Genomic DNA, 19,096 nt, shown 5'->3' with positions numbered 1-19,096 from the left:
TAACTATCCTGTATCCACCGACGTAAAAGAAGTATTTGTCTCTCCATTTTATCCACTCACATTTCCGTGCTTCGCTTTCTCCCGCCTCCCTGACCTACCACCAAGTAACCCTCCTTGTGCCTCCTCCTTTGATTCTAATGTATACAATAAATTGCAAAACTGCCATTCCCTGGAGCATTTTCTCATTCCGTTAGGATTTTGTTTCCAGGCAATTGTCAGTTTGGCTCAGATAAACTCGGAAAAGTTCTCTAATCTTTGGACATTTCTGACATCGCCAGAAGTAAGTGTAGTAGAAGCTAATATACCTCTCAAATCAGTGTATGCACTGCCACAGAGCGTGGGCGACCCACTTACCCGCTGACGTTATGGTAAAGGAAGGAAGGATGTTGGAAGTTGAAACATCTCCAGTAAGGTAGGTCGAGAAGCGGTAGATGGTGATCCACCCGGGCCATCCGAGCGCCTCTGGCGCCCCTTAGCGGGACTGCAGTTCCACTATCTGAAACCACAAATTGGAGGCATTATCCTTTTCCTCTATAAAACGCTTCCACAAACCACAACTTCCCGAGGGCGCGCTAATACGCGCCTACACGCTACGCATGCGCAAAGCTTTTCTTTCGGCACAAAGACGGCGGGAGGGCGGGCCACGCAAACGGGGTCATCATTCCGCTGCTGGGCGCCGAGCGGGCAGGGCCACGCATGCGCCGTGAAGACGTGTGCGCGCTGGGGAGACGGTGACGTAATGACGGAGGAGGCGGTGGTCAAAGAACGGAAGCCGGGAGGGAACTAGGGCGAAAGGGGACCCGGGCCAGGCTTGTGTTCGGAGTCTTGGCGGGGCTGGGGTTCCGATGTGGTCCCCGGAGCGGGAGGCCGAAGTCCCGGCCGGAGGAGACCCGGCGGGCCTACTGCCCCCCGAGTGGGAGGAGGATGAGGAGCGCATGTCCTTCCTGTTCTCCGCCTTCAAAAGGAGTCGCGAGGTGAACAGCACCGACTGGGACAGCAAGATGGGCTTCTGGGCGCCGTTGGTGCTGAGCCACAGCCGCCGCCAGGGGGTGGTGCGCCTGCGTCTGCGGGACTTGCAGGAGGCCTTTCAGCGCAAGGGTAGCGTCCCGCTGGGGCTGGCCACGGTGCTGCAGGACCTGCTGCGGTGAGGGCGGGCCCGGGCCTGGGGTGGGGGCGGCGCCCCGAGGGCAGGGGTCCGCGGGTTCTCCGACGGCGCACCGCGCCCAGCCGGGGGTCGGCCTCTGAGCAGCCTCCGTGTTGGTTCGTAGGCGAAGGAAGAGGAAGACAAGGAGGCCGGGGTAGGGGCGTCCGCGGGGAGATGGAAGACGGGGAATGGGGCTAGTCCGACGAGGGGCGATCCAGACGGTAAGAGGAGGAGCCAGCCTGGCAGAGGTGACGGTCATCTGTCTGGACTGGAACCCCGTTCTGGAGTTATTTCATAGGGCCTCCCACGTGTAATTACCCCAGAACAGGTCAGTAAGATGTATTGAATTAAGGAGCAAAGGTCAGAGGTAAAAAGAGGGCAGCGGTGGGGAAGAGGCCGGCCAAGTTGTAGGGATCTTGCCAACAGCCCCAAGCACAAGCCGTGTGTCTGGCCTATCTTGGCTTGTCCTTGGCACAGGCTGTTTGGAGCAGAGCACATGCCGGATGGTGAGGGCCTCACTGAATATCGCGGCGCTCTGAGGAGGCCCTGTAGGTGCTGCCTGTGCGACAGGTACAGTGTTTTGGGATACCTGAGGCAGTAACATGGATATCTAATGGATGAATAGCACTTCACAGTGTGTAGATGCCTTGCATACACCATTTCATCTGACCTCAGCAGTCCTGTGGCCAAGATCATAGAACTGTCCTCAGCAGTCAGAAAAAACTGAGCCTCAGAGAGACAAAACGACTTCCTTGGGGTTACTCAGCTACGTAGAGATAATGCCAGGACTGGACCCTCGTCTTCTGATTCTAAATCATTTGCACTTCACATTGTGTGTGTCATACTGAGAGCAGCCCAGCCAGCCTCGTGCCTGCCTCCCTCAATGAAAGAAGGAGAAAGTCCGTCAACTTTGCAATGCTTTTAGCTTGCTGTTCTTCCTGATTCGGAAGTCTCCCAGCTCCCCAGCACCTTCCCATTGGCTGACATGGATGGAACAAGCTATTTCTGAAACTTCTCTTTTCTGAGCAAGTGTGCTGTGGACAGAGTTGTAGTTCATGCCCGAAGTGGGATGCAGAGGAGACGGTAGCCGAGGGACAGGACCGGTCGGGGCTTCCTTATTGCAGCTGGACCATCCCCTACCACTTCCGATGCAGAGTCCTTTAATACCTCAGTTTCTCCTCTCCTGACTGCTGGCACTTCCTGGTGTTTGACGGCATCTGGAACCTGAAGAATTTCGGAGGAAGATGTGCTCCGTGGGAGCAGCATAGCATAGTAGTTTCACAGCTTTGCTTGAGGGCCAAATGGCCTGGGCTCAGATCCTAGTTCTGCCACTTGCTAAATTATGTGACAATGGTTACATTCTCTGACCTCGGACCAGTGTGTACCTCTTTAAGGCTTAGTTTGACCAATTATAAAGTGGTGATGATTATTGTACCTAGGTTTATTGTGAGGATTTAAAGAGATATTCCTTGCATACCCCTTAGCATAGTGACTAGCCCATGGTAAGTTGCGTCAGTAAATGTAGCTACTACTACCAGGATCATGAAATACTTGTCTTCTCTGCACCCTACCCTGGGAACAGCAGAAAACCCTTTCTCTGAATTCTTTGTATTCTTATGACTTGCATTTCATAGTGATCCACTATTGTTTTCATTTTTATCATTTTTGAGCTCCGTTTGTAAGTCTCATCATAGGCCCTGCAACCCCAGTGCCTCTACAGTCTTAGTGGAGAGCTTCTGTTTTGGAGCCAAATTATAGTCTAGAGTTGGCCTCTCCACCCTCTCAGCCCCTCTGTTTGCTCTTTAGGTAAAGTGAGTTGTGAGGCTGAGAGCTGGAGCATAAACATAGTAGCTGCTCATCGTAGCTGGCACAGGGTAGCCGCCTAATAACTGCTGTTGATGGTCATGATCAGATTCCTCATTTGGGGGAGGGCTATGTGGGGACTGGAACGGGACATTGCGTTACGCCTACTGTATGCCCTTTTCTTTCTTTGCAGTCGCGGGGAGCTGCAGCGGGAGTCAGACTTCATGGCTAGTGTCGACAGCAGCTGGATCTCCTGGGGGGTCGGAGTCTTCCTGCTGAAGCCCCTCAAGTGGACTCTTTCCAACGTGCTGGGGGATAATAAGGTTCCTGCCGAGGAGGTGCTCGTGGCTGTGGAGCTGCTTAAGGTGGGTGCTCGGAAGGGAAGGGAGGGGTCCGGCTGACAGGCTCCTCCACACCCCTCGTAGGCATCACTAGAAGAACATAGTTTTTTACTTGGTGCTGGGCAATAACTGAGTTCACCTAACCTCCCTATTCTGTACTTTATTCCGTAGCATTATTTAGTTGTTAGTTGGACTGCTACATCTCAAAGGTGATTCTCTGTCTAGGAATTGTCAGTAACATACGAGTACAGTTGATTATTTTCTGTATTTGTACAGATTTGTGATAAGCTAAAAGTTTAGAAAAGCTTTGCCTTCTGTAGTTTACTGACAAGCATTTCCCAGGATTCCTGAGGACCTTGTGACTGTCAGCTTTGGCGCCCCCCACCCCCACCCCAAATCAGCAAACTAGGTTCAGATTTTCTCTTCTCTGGTTATAACCCTACCCCGTTCCAGCTTAACTAAAGGCCTTACAGGCCACCAGGCCCTGATCCCATCCTGCTCTCCTGGTCAGTCAGCCTCCTGGCCTGTTTCCCTACCCAGCCCAGAGCATGCAGCTGCTTCCCTCCTTAGTACCCTCAGCTCCTCCCCTGCTCTCCCGGTCCACAACAGGGGCACCAGCAAATCCACCACCTTAGATCAGCCCCACAGTCCATCCCTGCCGGAGGGTCACCCTGTCACCGAAATTGGGTCCCCTTTCACAGCCCTGGGCTTTAGGAGGACCCTCAGAGCCACTCCGCAGCCTGGTTTTCTTGTCCTGGCCCAGCCCCTCACACGCTCCTTCCATTCTCTGCCCTCTCCGCTGTCTGCAGACACTTCATGGGGAAGGTAGACTCTCCTGCGTCAGCACCGACAGTGTTCTGTTTTCCACCTCCACTGTAGCCTCCTCTAAGCCCTTCCTCCTGGGCAGAGCCCAGAGGGTGAAGTGCCCTTCCTCTCTTCCACATGGGCTCTTGAGTCTGCCCCTACACTGCTTGCCCCCGTCCCATCAATTAGCCCTTGATCTGTATATTCCATCTCCCTCTTTTCTCCCTCTCTTTGGTGCTCACCACCTTCAGCCTCTAAACCCACTCGACTCCTGTGTGAGACCTGGGCTGCTGCCTAGTTCTGTCCTGTCTCCTTCTCGTCCAAGCTTTGTCGTCACACTTTCTCGCCTCCCACACTCTCTTTGACCTAGTGCCCACCTGCTTCAGCCCTACCGCTCCAACAAAACTGCTCTGGACAAGATTAGAGTAACCTTTGAGAGACAGAGAGAGATAGGGAGGTGGGGAGGAAGAGAGAGAGAGAGAATACAAGTTGCCTGAATGTATACTTTGCAGAAGTACTAAAGTATACTGCAGACGTAGCTATTTTTGAAACTGCAGACCAAACCCAACATCAGGGTCCTTGCATAGCCCTGGAGGCTTCCACACAGCTGGATCCAGCTCAGAATCCCTTTCCCTGCCCCAAGAGAAGCTCGTTTCTCCTCATCTCAATAGACCTCCAACCTCTCTGCCTCAGACTGAGAAGGAAGCCTCCCAAATCTACCACCTCTCCCAGTCCCGCAGGATTTTTGACTGAGCAGTACTTATTTTCTTCAGGCGGACACCTCTCTGCCCCATGGCACTCCACCTCCTCCCTCATGGTTATCCCCTGACCCAGTACTTAGCCAAGGGCTTAGCCAAGGCCCCAGAGAAACTATAGGGTAGTTTGGGCGGTTCCAGGCCAAGCCCCATTCCTCTGTGCAGTCTTACCTCAATGTCTCCAACCTGGAGCAAAGGGAGATAGATCCATTTATCCCTACACATGAGTCCAAAAACAAATTTTGGACTCAGTCTTTTGAGAGCAAAGGCAGAGATGGAGGTGGAAGTGGAATTACATAGGTCTTCTAAGAACCACCTAATATTTGGCAGCAATGTAGTTTAATCCTATTTAAGTAGAAAAGTAAATCTTCTAGCTCTGTAGGGACATGGTCCTGTTATATCTGTATCCAGTTATGTCACTAAACAGAACATGTAATATTTAATCTCATTCTGCTTTCTAATATTTGGTGACTTCACTCTTTTCTCCTGGGATGGAGACTTGTTTATCTCCTTGAAACTAAAGGGTCTTATCTGGATATTTTCTGAAAGAAAGAAAGAAAGAAAACCTACTTCTGAGGTAAATTGATTTTCTCAAGTCTAGTCATAGAAAGCAACTAGTCATTTTTTATTTGAAAAAAGTACAAAAAGAAAAATCTGTCCATTGATTTTGCTATTTTAAAAAAGTATACAAAGAAATGAAAATTTCCTTTCTGTTCATCCCATTTCCGTCTCTTTGGGTATGTTTCCTTCCTATGAGCGGGCACAGATGTGCAGGCGTGTGTGTGTGTGTGTGTGTGTGTGTTAACAGACATTTGTTATTGACCCTGTCTCACACTATTATATTACTTTCCATTCTGTTTTCTTGTTAGCATTCAGTACTTCCTGAAAATTTTTATCTACTTGTTTATTTATTGTCCTCTACCAGAAGGGAGCAGTTGCTGGGACCCATTTATTTGTTGAATAAATAAATGAATATACACATACATACATATGTATACACATATACTCCATTTTTTTCCAGAAGTGGAATCTTATTTTATCTGTTGGTCTGCAACCTGCTTTTTGCTCTTTTCACTCTAATGAATCATGAGCATCTTTCCAGGTCCCTACACAATATAGATTTTTACTGCATTCTTTTGGATGGCTGCATAATAATCTATAGATGTGTCATAATTTATGCAGTAGTTACCACATGGAGGGACAGTTAAGTCATTCCAATTTCTCTGTTACAAAAAAATATGTATTTGACAGCTTTGTCCGTACATCTATGTACTTCTACTTTTATTTTTATGGAATTGACTTCTGGAAATGTATATGTACATTTTACATTATAATAAATTGTCAAATTACTTTTCAGAAATTTGTGCTAATTTGCACTTTCTTTAAGACTACATGTCCAGTCTCCCCACATCTTCCGTCAGTACTAGATAACATCAGTCTTTCAAAATTTGCCAATTTGATGAACAAAAATGATATTTCATCAAATCAAAAGATTTGAGCATCTTTTCAACTATCTATTGGCCATTTACATATCCCCTTCTGTGAATTGCCTATTTATATCCAGTTTTTATATTGGATTGTTAATCTTTCTTTCATATTAATTTATAGGAATTGTCTGTGTATTATAATATGTGTGTATGTGTATTTAGGTTTAGGGCTATAAATACTGTTTCTCAGTCTCTTGTTTGCTTTTTATTTTATATATGATGTCTTTACCATGTAGAAGTTTTCCTATTTCTGTAGTCAGATGTTTCCAATATTTCTTTTTTTTTAAAATATATTTTTATTGATTTCAGAGAGAAAGGGAGAGGGAGAGAGAAATAGAAACATCAATAATGAGAGAGAATAATTGATTGGCTGCTGCCTGCACGCCCCACACTGGGGATCGAGCCCGCAACTCAGGCATGTGCCCTGACCAGGAATGGAGCCATGACCTCATCATCATAGGTCGACACTCAACCACTGAGCCACGCCAGCCGGGCTCAAATTTTTCTTTATGGCTACTGAATTCTTGGTCTTGCTTAGGAAGGCATTTTCTACTTTAAGAGTTTAAAATATTTTCAAATTATTTTTCTTGGTCTTGCTTAGGAAGGCATTTTCTACTTTAAGAGTTTAAAATATTTTCAAATTATTTTACACTTTCATTTTCTCCATTTAAAGTTCAATAATTTGGTATTTATTTTTGTATATATGGTGAGGAAAAACTATTTTCTTCCAAATGGATAACCCGTTGTTTTAACATCACTTATTTAAAATGTTGTGTACCATTAATCTATTTGTGTATTGATACCATCCTGTTCTCACTACAGTAGCTTTATAGTAAGTGTTGTTTTCTGATGGGGCAGTCAATCCAAGGAAAACTTTAGGTTGGAACGTATTAGACTCTTCTGCTACCTTTGACACTGTTGACCAGCCCTTAAAATTTTCCATTTCCTTGACTTTTTTGTCATTCTACCATGGGTTCTTCTTTGTTCTCCCTGAGCTGTGTTTCTGGATCCCGTTTGCGAGCTCCTTCATCTCTTAAACGTTGGTCTTCCTTCAGTCTATTATTTCACTCTATGAATTTCCTTGTGATTTTAATTACCTCCTATCTCTTGTTCGGGTGTTTCCTTGAACTTCAGATTTATATATTCAATTATCTGCTGTAATAGGTTTTCTTGGATGTACCTCAGGCATCCTAAACTAACATATCCAACATAGAATGTTTTGTCTTTCATTTAAAATATGTTTTCTACTCCTGTATTCTTGCTATTAACTAATAGGATCACATCGACCCAGTCACTCAAGCCAGAACCCAGGAGTCCTGCTAGACTTCACATCCAGTTACCGTGGCCTGCCAGCTTTATCTTCTAAATGTTGTTTGAACCCATCCTTTCTCTGTCCCTGTTCAGTCCCTCATATCCTCTTGCTTAAATGGTTCCCCTTCCTCTAAGCCTAACTCCTACAATCCATCCTTTCCCAGTTGTCAGCTAGATCTCTGTTAATCTAACCACGTCATTTCCCTTCACTGACTCCCCACCATCTGCCCAATGAAGGACGGCATAGGAGATACTACACTTGTACAAGATGGAAGAGCTTCTACTCTTTCCCCTTCCCATCTGGTCTGTAAATACCCTGTTGACTCAGACTTCATGCCATTGCACTTGATCACCCTTCTTCCTGAAATGCCCTTCCCACTTGCTTCACCTAGAAACTCACTCATCCTGCAACAACCATTTGTTGCCAAACAACCTCCTATATCAACCTCGTCTGTATCAGAACTCCCCTCTCCTCCCAAATTCCTGGATACTCCTTCCCTATATTTTCACAGTGCTCTGTGAATACCTCAGTAAATATTTCTGGTGTGCAGAAGACTGAGAGTAACTCGCATGTAGGAGGAACACGGGCATTATTTCTTGGAATCTTTATTTCTTGGACTTCTCGCAAAAACCCTGTCCTACCTCTTTGTCCCATACTTCTCTCTTGAGAACAGTAATGTTCTCACTTGCAGTATTGCCAGTTGGCATACAAACGGACAGACCAAGATTGGAAGGGAATTTAGAGGCCTTCAGTTTGTGAGAGGGATGCTGAGGACCAGTGAGACTGACTGGTTTGGGGTTGCACAGGCTGGGCTGAAACCAGGCATCAGCTGTCATTCCTGGCCGTTCCACCGCACCGCACCACTCATTCTTCCCTTGGGGAACCATGCGCCAAGGAGACACCTAAACATAAAGTCCCAGATGGGGTGCAAGCATAGCGCTGGCTTCCAATATACCTCATTTCATCTGTGTTCACCGAACTCCTTCAGCGTTTAAAAAAACCAAATCCCTTTTCTTTTCCAAAGCTGCCACTTAGGGAAGACGGTTTGGCACCCTCTGCTCTTGCCCTGAGTGATTGTTGTTGGGAAGCAGGGGGTCAGGGCTCACTGGGTCCTGTGGGTGGCGGTCAGGCCTGTGAGCATGTTTCGCCTTCCCTGCAGGAGAAGGCCGAGGAGGTGTATCGTCTGTATCAGAACTCCCCTCTCTCCTCCCACCCTGTGGTGGCCCTGTCGGAGCTGAGCACCCTCTGTGTGGGCCCCTGTCCCGACGAGAGGACCTTCTACTTGGTGTTGCTGCAGCTACAGAAAGAGAAGAGAGTCACAGTCCTCGAGCAGAATGGGGAAAAGGTATGGAGTTCAGCGGTTCATTCACTGACTCCCCGATGACTCATTGAGGATGTGCAGACATGCCCACCAGCATTCCTGCCTGGGGATGTCTCAGCATTTGTGGGAGGGGCGGCAGTAATTTGTCCCTGTCCCTTAGATTGTAAAGTTTGCCCGGGGGCCACATGCCAAGGTCTCTCCTGTCAACGACGTAGATGTTGGGGTGTACCAGCTGATGCAGAGTGAACAGCTGCTCTCGCGCAAAGTGGAGTCCTTATCCCAGGAAGCAGAGAGGTAACTACCCCTGAGCCGAGTGCCCCAACCCACCTTGCTGGCCCACAGCCAGCAAAGAATTGGTGTCTGTGGGCTCTTTAAAATAAAAGGATTATCTTTTTTTCCTAATTACAAAACTACTCACTGATTAATACAGCAATCATGGAAAGCACAGAATATCACAAAGGAGAAAAAATGAATTTTAAGTCTTCCTCCAAAGATTATGACCAATCACATTATGTTTATGCTCTCCCACACAAGTATCCATTTGCCCAATATTTTTTGAGCTAGGCCTTGTCTTGACTTGGATACAATAGTGAATGAGGCAAGTCTCTGCCTTTGAGAGGTGTCTGAGGGACTCCTGCTTTTCCCCTCGCATGGCCGTACAAGGCATCCCTGCTACAGAACACTTCTCTAAAAGTAGGATTTATAGACACTGGATTAAGATGTACATGTTCACTCCATCTTACCTGGGAGAAACCCACGGGATGTGTCCAAAGTCGTCGTTGGTGTTAGGAATCTATTTCCGATCTCCTGGCTCCCAGGGGCCTTGTTGGCACATTCTCTCCCCCTGTGGGTTCTCGAGCTTATTTCTCAACTTGCAAGAGTTTGGCAGTGAGCTGTTGGGCATCCTTTTTCTTGCCATTGGGTGGAATGTACGGATCTTCAGATCTGGAAGCACCTTACCTCAGTACTGCTCTTGGGGACTTTTCAGGACCCTGCCACCCCATCCTATGCATTGTCTCCCACTCTGTCCCTTTGTTTCACAGGTGTAAGGAGGAAGCCCGCCGGGCATGCCGAGCAGGAAAGAAGCAGCTGGTAAGTTTTCTCTTTCCCCTCCAGCTGTGTACCTGCGCCCTGGGCTGGCAGTGACAGGTGCCTCAGCAGTTCAGAGAGGGTGGCCAGGCACCACAGCTTATTTTACAAATAAGGAGGCCTGGGATGATCTTAGCATCTGGGAACAGCTGTCTTCCTCTGGCCCTTCGTTCTGCCAAGTCTGACCCTGACCAAGTCTCCATGTCCCCTAGGCACTGAGGTCTCTCAAAGCCAAACAGCGGACGGAGAAGCGCATTGAGGCCCTGCACGCCAAGCTGGACACTGTTCAAGGCATCCTGGACCGGATCTATGCCTCCCAGACGGATCAGATGGTAGCCACTGCCCCTCTGCTCCAGTACTTGTCTGGTCCGTCTGGCACCCACTCATCCCCTCCGCGGCGGCTCTGCTGTTTGGAGGAGGCCTGGGTTCTTTAAGAATATGGCTGCCTGAGCCTCTTTTGTTGGGAAGCTTTGGCCCTAGGGGATGTGGGGTGAATCAAGTGTGGGTAGCAAAAAAAGACCCACGCTGTTCTTTGGAGATGAAACAATGTTAATCAGCTTAACAATAACCCTCAACCTTCAGACCCCAAAGATATCCTTTGGAGAGAAACAACATTGTATGTATTTTGTCCACAGTTCTTCTTTTGCACTAATAGCTGCTTTCTCCTTAGGTTTTCAATGCGTATCAGGCTGGGGTAGGAGCCCTAAAACTCTCCATGAAGGATGTCACAGTGGAGAAGGCAGAGAGCCTGGTGGATCAGATTCAAGAGGTACTAAGGGGCTGGGAGGGACTCTGCAGAAGGAAGTCCCTGAGGGCAGATGGGACTCTCGCATTTCCTCTTGTCCCAAGTTGGCCTCTCTCTTGTGAACTTGAGGAAGCTTTTCTTGATTTTCAAATGGGATAGCATTTACTTTGCAACCCTGAAGCTTTCCTTGATTTTCAAATGGGATAGCATTACTTTGCTGAGACCCAAAGAGATACCACTCAGAGTTCAAGGCCTGTGCTTTCCCTTACAGCTGTGCGACACCCAGGATGAAGTTTCGCAGACTCTGGCTGGTGGGGTAACCAATGGCTTAGGTGAGTGGACACTGTGATTCTTCCTTCCTTCCTCAGGGGACTTCATTCCCTTGTACTTTGGTGCGTTTGGTCATGGATCTGCCTTTCCGGGTGCAGGCAGGGCTCTCCTTTCCTGCCCTCTCTCTGGGCTTATTCACAGGCTACTTGGAAGGAGTTGTCGGTTCCTCCCGCTGTGCTCCAGCCTTCCTTACTGACTAGGCTTCTAACTGGAAGATGCTTCTTCACAGGCAAGAGGAAGCAGGGTCAGTTCTGTGGGGTTAGCAAAATACACCTTCTTTTTTGAAAATATGTTTTATTGATTTTAGAGAGAGAGAGTAAGAGAGAGGGAAAGAGAGAAACATTGATTGGCTGCCTCCTGCATGCCCCTACTGGGGATCGAGCCCACAATCTGGACATGTGCCCCGCCCAACAGGAAATTTCACTAACCACCTCTTGATGCATGGGATGACACTCAACCCATTGAGCCACACCGGCCAGCCACATGGTTTTTTCTTTTACGTGCAAGGAGGCTTGGACTTTTTTTTAAGCCTCACCCAGGATATATTTAGAGAGAAGAAGGAAGAAAGAGAGGGAGAGAGAGAGAGAGAGAGAGAGAAACATCGATGTAAGAGAGAACCATCAATCTGTTGCCTCTCGCACGCGCCCCAACCAGGGACCGAACCCACAGCCTTTTGGTATACGGGACGATGCTCCGACCAACTGAGCTGTCCAGCCAGAGCAGGCTTGGACTTCCTTTGTAAAGCTGAGCTGAGTTGTGCTGTCCTAGTCCTTGACTCCTAAATGCATTTTCTCCCTGGGCAGTATATGTCCTCATACTGTCTTTTCTTTCCAGATTTTGACAATGAGGAACTAGAGAAGGAATTGGACATCCTTCTTCAGGATACCACCAAAGAACCTTTGGATCTGCCCGACAACCCCCATGAGTTGTTTTATACCAACAGTGTGCCTATCCCTAGGATCTCGGACGCTGAACTTGAAGCTGAACTTGAGAAACTGTCCTTATCAGATGGAGGTATGGAGCTGTATTCCCAGGGTTGCTGGTGGGCATGGGGCCCTCTGGCTGACCAGAGCCACACAGGGTTGATGAGTCCCAGCCCAGTTGCTTAGTTGCCAGGGTACCAGAGCCCGGTAAGGGAGCTGCGGGTTTCTTGTTTATATTAGGACTCAATGCCTTCAACACTGGGATGCTTCCATCTTAAAGGTCTTCCTGGTATCATGTTCATCATTTTTTTCTCCTCGCAGGTTTGGTCCCAAGCAGTAAATCTCCAAAAAGGCAATTGGAACCGACTCTCTAAAGCCATTGTATGACCCTCGAGTGAAGGACCTTCCTATAAAAGAGAGACCGGGCTTGTATGTGTGTACATAGTTATTTAAATGAGAAACTCTCAGAGGAGGAAGGAGAGCCACTCTGGTTTATCTGGATGCTACCGTACTACAGGACAGATAGTTTCTGGAAGCGTGCTCCAGAGGCCTGCTCCCAGCTGGCATCATGGACCTGCCTTGTCATCTTTATAGTGCCACAATTTATACAGTTCTGTGTTTGACCTGTCGTCTCATAGCCTGCACTTCTTGCCGTTGGCTCAGTTAGGTTTGTCTTCACCCACCAGTGGAGGTCAAAGTTTTGTTTCAGCCAATGGAGGTGAAAGATTTGCAGCTTTGCTGAATCAAAATCAGTCTTCTCCCCCGACCCCCACTGTTTCTTAGAGGAATGTATTCTGTCTGTAAGGTCAGTTAAGGAACTTGTTCCAGTCCCACTCTTTCACTGGTAATGAGAAGAATGAGAATCAAACAGCTGCCACTTTATGCAGAAACATACAGTGGAAAAGATTCTTTTCTAGGGTCATTTGTCAAATCCTCCAGGTGTTAGAAAAAGAGGTCACCCTGAGTGGCTGAGAAGCATGACCTGTGGAGGGAGCTTGTGTGGTGGTGGTCGCTGTTGCCTCTTCTATCGTAGCAGGAGGAGATCCGACTGGGGAAAGGGTTATTCTTGGACTTTTGAACTTGAGAGGGAGAAGCCCAGGTGACTGCAGGGCCCCAAGTGTCCAAATCCCATATGCTTTTTTAAAGAGGCATAATCTGCCTTGCCCCATCATGGAATAACTTAAAGGTGATATATACGGTATATATCAGAACAAGCCACACAACAACACACCTCCCCTCCTTGAGCCTGGCACAACAGCAGGTTCTTTGAATTTCAGAAGCATTTTGCTCTGTGCCCACTGCTCAGGGCAGGGGACCTAAGCCAGGCTGTGCAATAGAAGCAGACGATCGGGGCCTTCTGTCGGATCTGCTGCTCTCCACCTGTCCCTGCCTCCTCAGGCCCCATCTTCCTACTTCCTTTGATGAATGGGGGAGGATGGCGTAGTGGGACAGACAGGAGAGAGTCTGAATGCTGTGGCAACAGGGAGAAGAGGATGACAGCCACACTGCCACTTTGCTGCCACCATGCACGTCCTGCCTGGAGCCGCTCCTGGCCCTCTACCTGAGGTGGTGCGGGGCGAGGGGAAGAGTTTGCTCCAGGCCAGGAGCTCAAATCACCTTTCAACAAATGTCTCTCCCACTGGACCTGGGTCAACTGAAATGTTGGGAGGGAAGAGATACAATCACTATTTTTTCTTTTTTATCTGGTAAATAATTAAAAGAAAAAACCCAAGTGCTTGTCCTTGCCCCTTCTTTAGGTTGCATAGTTTCTTGTTCTTTCATGCCTCTCCCCCTCAACATTTATACCCACATGGCTTCCACGTGGGGCTACAGGAGAATTGAGCAGCTTCATAGTGTGAGTGCTGAGCTTCGTTGAAAGCCAGCCAGTCTCACTGGTGATTCTCACATGCTGTTCTGGGGGAGGCTACATCCATTGATTAGCCTCCTTGGTTATAGGAGTGTGCCATCATTTAGTTTTTCTTTTCCTTTGCCTGTTTGTTTAAATGACCCAATTTCCTCTGGCCATGGGATCCTACCATATTGTAGTCTGTCACCAGTAGTTACTCAGTGCCTGCTACATGGCTGGTGTTTGTCACCCCCTGGGGTGAGGAGGAGGAATGGGCTTTGAGACTGAGTGCAGAGCTAGGAACAGACTAGAAGATCTACCACAACACTAGGTTCACAGCTCTAGATCAGTCAGCAGGTGAACCAAGCAGGAAAAGGATTGGGAGAAGCCCAGAGCACAAACAGTTTGAACAGAGAAAAGTGAAGATAGTCCAGGCTCTCACAGAGGCTCCGGGAAATAGAGAACACTACCCCACAACACAGTACCCCTACTCCCAGTGTACCCCCTCCCCCACTGAAAGCCAGGGACTTGGACTTTGAACCTCTATCTGGTCTCATGTTACTCTCCCACGCCGACCTAAGCTGCTGAGGGGCCCTTGTTTAAATGTCTTGGCCTGGTTCTTTGCCGAACTACAGGAAATTGAAAGATGTATCTGAGTTGGATCAGTTGAGAATAAGGAGCCACTGTTTGGGGGTGGCTGCGTTTTGAGCATTGATCCCCATGGGGAGGGGGGGTTGGTCTAATCAGGATTCTCCTCTTGAAGGAATGGACCTGGTTTATTAAGGGAGCAGATAAGTTCTCTTACATATATAGAGAGATCAGACCCAGATGGACCAGGTTCAGATACTGCCTTTTTGAAACAGAAGTATCCTGGGGGAGGTACAGACAGAGGTAAAGAAGTGTGGAGAATAAACACTTCAGGTTGGGGAACCCAGGGTCATTGAAAGATGACATCCAAGCTGTCATTTCCCTTGACTATTTCCTTGGATATTCAAAACCTTATAAAGCAATCTATAAGTCTTAAAATCTCATCTATGCATGATTTCACTGAGATCAAGGAGGGAGATAATGTAATGAAGCAGGTGGGGGCTGGTGCCGACTGGGAATCAAGAAACCTGCTTCCAGTTTCATCTCAGCCACCTGCTGATTGTATGTATGACTTTGGAGATACCAGCCCCTCGTTTCCCAGCTGCAGTGTGAAGCAGACCCACAAGGTGACTCCAGAAGTTCTGATGGTCTTAGTGTCCCCCTGTATGGTCCTCTTCTCCCTTCTCTCAAATCCCTGCTGCCTACTTACAGGAGTCAGTGCAGTGCCACGGTAATGCCAAGCCTGGAAAGGTGGAAAGGCTGGAGAGTCCCCAGTCACTGCTGGCTGGGGGACGGTAGAGAGAGCAGGTGCTGGAGGAGGGGAAAGTGTGCATTTGGGGAGGTTGGGGGAAGGGCAAAGCCTCAGAACCTCCTGGGCCCCCTGCAACCCTGCAAGGGGCTCTTAGCCACAGGCCTGGGACCTGGATGGGCTCTGAGTCAGATACTCAATATGTCACCTTTGAATATAAATATATAAGGACAAAGCTTACTACCTCATGGGGTGATTTCTAGCCTTTCAGTGTGAGAACTTAATAAGGGGAAAAAATCAATTTCTTCTGCCCACACAGAGGAACTTGAATGCCAGGCTGAGGAAAATATCAGGTGAAATGTGACAGTCTTCATATTAAATTCACTCATGACTCTATCTTATTGTCACAGAAATGACCTAATTTGTGGTGATTTATTATACTACTAGAGGCCCAATGCATGAAGATTCGTGCAAGAATGGGCTTTCCTTCCCCTGGCTGCCGGCAGTGCCTTCGCTCTGGCTTGGAGCTGCCTTCCCACTCCGGCCAGGAGCCGCCTTTCTGCCTTCCCACACTGCCCAGAGGCCTGGAGCAGCTGGGATGGTACAGAACACCTGCATGGTCACCATGGCAACGATGCAAGCATCCCACCCCGCCCCCAGCAGCTCAGCGCCTGTGTATGCAAATTAACTGCCATCTTAGTTGGGTTGATTTGCATACTCACTCCTGATTGGCTGGTGGGCGTTGTGAAGTTACAGTCAATTAGCATGTTACTCTTTTATTAGATTTCCTTGAGTATTTTCTGTTTTTTAAAATATATTGACTTCAGAGTGGAAGGGAGAGGGAGACAGAGATAGAAACATCAATGATGAGAGAGAATCATCGATTGGTTGCCTCCTGCATGCCCTGTATTGGGGATCAAGTCCACAACCTGGGCATGTACCCTTGACTGGAATTGAACCTGGGAACCTTCAGTCCACAGGCCGACGCTCTATCCACTGAGCCAAACCAGCTAGGGCAGTACCTCAGTATTTAGATACAGGGACTTTAAAGTAGTGATTAATTAAACTGAGGTCATTACTGTGGACCCTAATCCAACATGGCTGTTGTTCTTATAAGAAAAGGAAATCTAGACATACAAAGAGACATGAGGTGTGCAGGTGCAGAAAGGGACATCCATGTGAAGAGTTAGCAAGAGGCTGGCCATCTGCAAGCCAAGGAGAGAGGCCTCAGAGGAAACCAACCCTGCCAACACCTTGATCTTGGACTTTCAGTCTCCAGAGCTGTGAGACTAAATTTCTGTTGTTTAAGTTGCCCAGTCTGCCTACTTTGTTATGGCATTCCTAGTGTTATAGGCGCCAGAAACACCAGAAAAAGGTGTTATTGGACATCTCCCTGAGTCTGAGGGAGAGGGCTTCCCCCTCCTCAGTTCTTGTCAGTCTCATGAGAAGGAATTCAAATGAGTGATAGACAGCAGTATTGTAAAGTGAATTTATTAAAGACACTAGAGGCCCGTTGCATGAAGATTCGTGCAAGAATAGACCTTCCTTCCCCTGGCTTTGCTCCCGGCCACCCCGGAGCCTGCAAGTCCTCGCTCCCGGCCACCCAGGAGCCTGCAAGTCTTTGCTTAGGGCCAGAGCGCCCCTCCTGTAGCTCCCTCCGCCCCCCATCTTCCCTCCGCCCCCCATCTTCCCCCGCCCAGCCGCTCCGTGCCTGCATATGCAGATTAACCTGCCATCTTTGTTGAGTTAATTTGCATACTCACGCCTGATTGGCTGGTGGGCACCACGGAGGTATGGTCAATTTGCATATTTCTCTTTTATTAGTGTAGATAAAACAAGTAAATTTATTAAAGGGGCAAGGCAAGCAAATCTATCGAAATACATCTGGCTAATGAAGCACAGTTAATCTGAGGAGCATTGCCTGGTAGAGGTTTAACCTTTTATACTTTTCTGCTTATAGGTTTTAAAGTTCCTTTGCCAGATAACTTAGTACAGACTAGATTTCAAGGTCTCCCTTTTACTGTGTGTGTGTGTATGTGTGTGTGTGTGTGTGTGTGTGTGTGTGTGTGGCTTTCCAGAATTTATGAGAAGCATCTGGCAATTTCATTTTGACAAGCCCCAAGACTGCTGGCTTCTCTGCTTAAGCAGTGAGATAAAAACTTCCCCTTCACTCCCCCTTTCCAAAAAACGGCTGACTTCTTTGTTTAGCAGATGAGATAAACTCTCCCTTCTTTCCTTCCTCCCCCCCCACCACCCTCTGCCCTGCCTTAGCAGCTCCAGGGTGATTTAAGCTATGTATTCTTCAGTTAGGGAGGAGAGACATTAGCCTTTTCTTCTAAAGTGTCCTTATTTGGGGAAAATTAGATCTTGCTGCAAACTGGCTGCAAGCTGCCCAAACTGTTTGCCTTGTTTAATTTTCTTGTCTCAGTTTCCCTATTCCTCTTGCCCTGAAATTTTCCTAGCTTCTTCCTATCCTATTACACTAGCAAACTATACATCAGAGTGGCATTTGTTTGAACCAAGGGTTTCACAGCTTAAGATCTGTTGGGAAATTACTGGAATAGAGGACAGAGCACATGATTTGAGATCATCTCCCTGAATTTGAAAGTAGCAGATCAACCTACCATCTATTGAATGTAGGGAGCCCAATTTTATGTTTATAAAATGGGGGTGAAAAACAGGGATTGCAATGGGAACAACATGAAAATGTATGGAAAGGGCTAGGCCCAATAAATGAGGATGCTGAGCCCAGAATTCCCCAGGACCTCCTGCTGTGTAAACGCTGCCTGAACTCATATAAATGAAATCCTGCTCCATTGGGAAGGCCTGGAAGTCTGTGGAGTTTGCAATTGAGAGGGTGTCATTTTTAAAATGTTTGCTGAACTGTTAAGTTTAAAAGGTTTTGCTGAATTTGCATATAGTTACACTTTGAATGATTTGGGAAAACAAAAACAGGTATATTATCTCAGCTTATAAAAATAACATACATTTATACATATATTAGAGACCCATTGCACGAAGATTTCTGCAATAGGCCTTCCTTCCCCTGGCTGCTGGCACCGGTTTTCCTCCAGCACCTGGGACCCAGGCCTTCTCTTTGGCTGCAGCAGAGAAGCCAAGCCTCTTCAGTCTTCAGTCATCTTCAGTCTTCAGTCTTCACTCGGGCGGAGCCTTTAGTCTTCGCTCCATGCCCGCATATGCAAATTAACCCACCATCTTTGTTGGGTTAATTTGCATACTCACTCCTGATTGGCTGGTGGGTGTCGCGGAGGTATGGTCAATTTGCATATTTCTCTTTTATTAGTGTAGATTATAAAACTAGAGGCCCGATGCACAAAATTTGTACAAGGGTAGGCCTTCACAGCCCTGGCTACCTAAGCCCTCACAACCCTGGCTTCATCCAGAAGGTCGTCCTGATGGTCGTTCCGCTGTTTGGCCGTTCAGTCAAATTGCATATTACCCTTTTATTATTATAGACTAGAGTCCTGGTGCATGAAATTCGTGCACTGGGGGGGGGGCGCGTTGTCCCTCAGCCCAACCTGCGCCCTCTCCAATCTTGGACCCCTCAGGGGATGATTGGCCTAAACCGGCAGTCGGACATCCCTCTCACCATCCGGGACCGCTGGCTCCTAACCACTCACCTGCCTGGCTGCCTGATTGCCCCTAACCACTATGCTTGCCAGCCTGATAGCCCCTAACTGCTCCTCTGCCGTCCTGATTGACACTTAACTGCTCCTCTGCAGGCCCGATCACCCCCAACTGCCCTCCCCTGCAGGCCTGGTCCCCTCCAACTGCCCTCCCCTGCAGGCCATCTTGTGACAATGTGGGGGTGGCCATCTTGTGATGACGTGAGCAGCCAT

General features: G+C 47.9%; 1 protein-coding gene across 2 annotated transcripts; it reads left to right on the top strand.

The window, feature by feature from the left end:
* Positions 1-742: 742 nt before the first annotated feature.
* On the top strand, positions 743-13,786 carry CHMP7 (charged multivesicular body protein 7). Of its 2 annotated transcripts, none has more exons than XM_008151474.3 (10): positions 743-1,144; positions 3,141-3,312; positions 8,806-8,991; positions 9,128-9,261; positions 10,011-10,059; positions 10,269-10,388; positions 10,727-10,825; positions 11,073-11,133; positions 11,966-12,145; positions 12,376-13,786. In XM_008151474.3, exons 1-10 carry the CDS (start codon positions 846-848, stop codon positions 12,426-12,428), a joined length of 1,353 nt encoding a protein of 450 aa, XP_008149696.1. In that variant the 5' UTR covers positions 743-845; the 3' UTR covers positions 12,429-13,786. The 2 variants fall into 2 exon arrangements, with proteins under 2 accessions (XP_008149696.1, XP_008149697.1); XM_008151475.3 differs by having other exon boundaries at positions 841-974.
* Positions 13,787-19,096: the final 5,310 nt, after the last annotated feature.

Source organism: Eptesicus fuscus, chromosome 6, assembly GCF_027574615.1.
Source record: "Eptesicus fuscus isolate TK198812 chromosome 6, DD_ASM_mEF_20220401, whole genome shotgun sequence".
Classification (NCBI taxonomy): domain Eukaryota; kingdom Metazoa; phylum Chordata; class Mammalia; order Chiroptera; family Vespertilionidae; genus Eptesicus; species Eptesicus fuscus.
This window is presented reverse-complemented; position numbering and strand designations above follow the sequence as displayed.

Bases quoted from the DNA above. Each gene is read 5' to 3' on its own strand.
- CHMP7 (XM_008151474.3), top strand. From the start codon at position 846: ATGTGGTCCCCGGAGCGGGAGGCCGAAGTCCCGGCCGGAGGAGACCCG. The intron at 3,313-8,805 runs GTGGGTGCTCGG...CCTTCCCTGCAG, and splicing joins TGGCTGTGGAGCTGCTTAAG to GAGAAGGCCGAGGAGGTGTA. The intron at 8,992-9,127 runs GTATGGAGTTCA...CCTGTCCCTTAG, and splicing joins TCGAGCAGAATGGGGAAAAG to ATTGTAAAGTTTGCCCGGGG.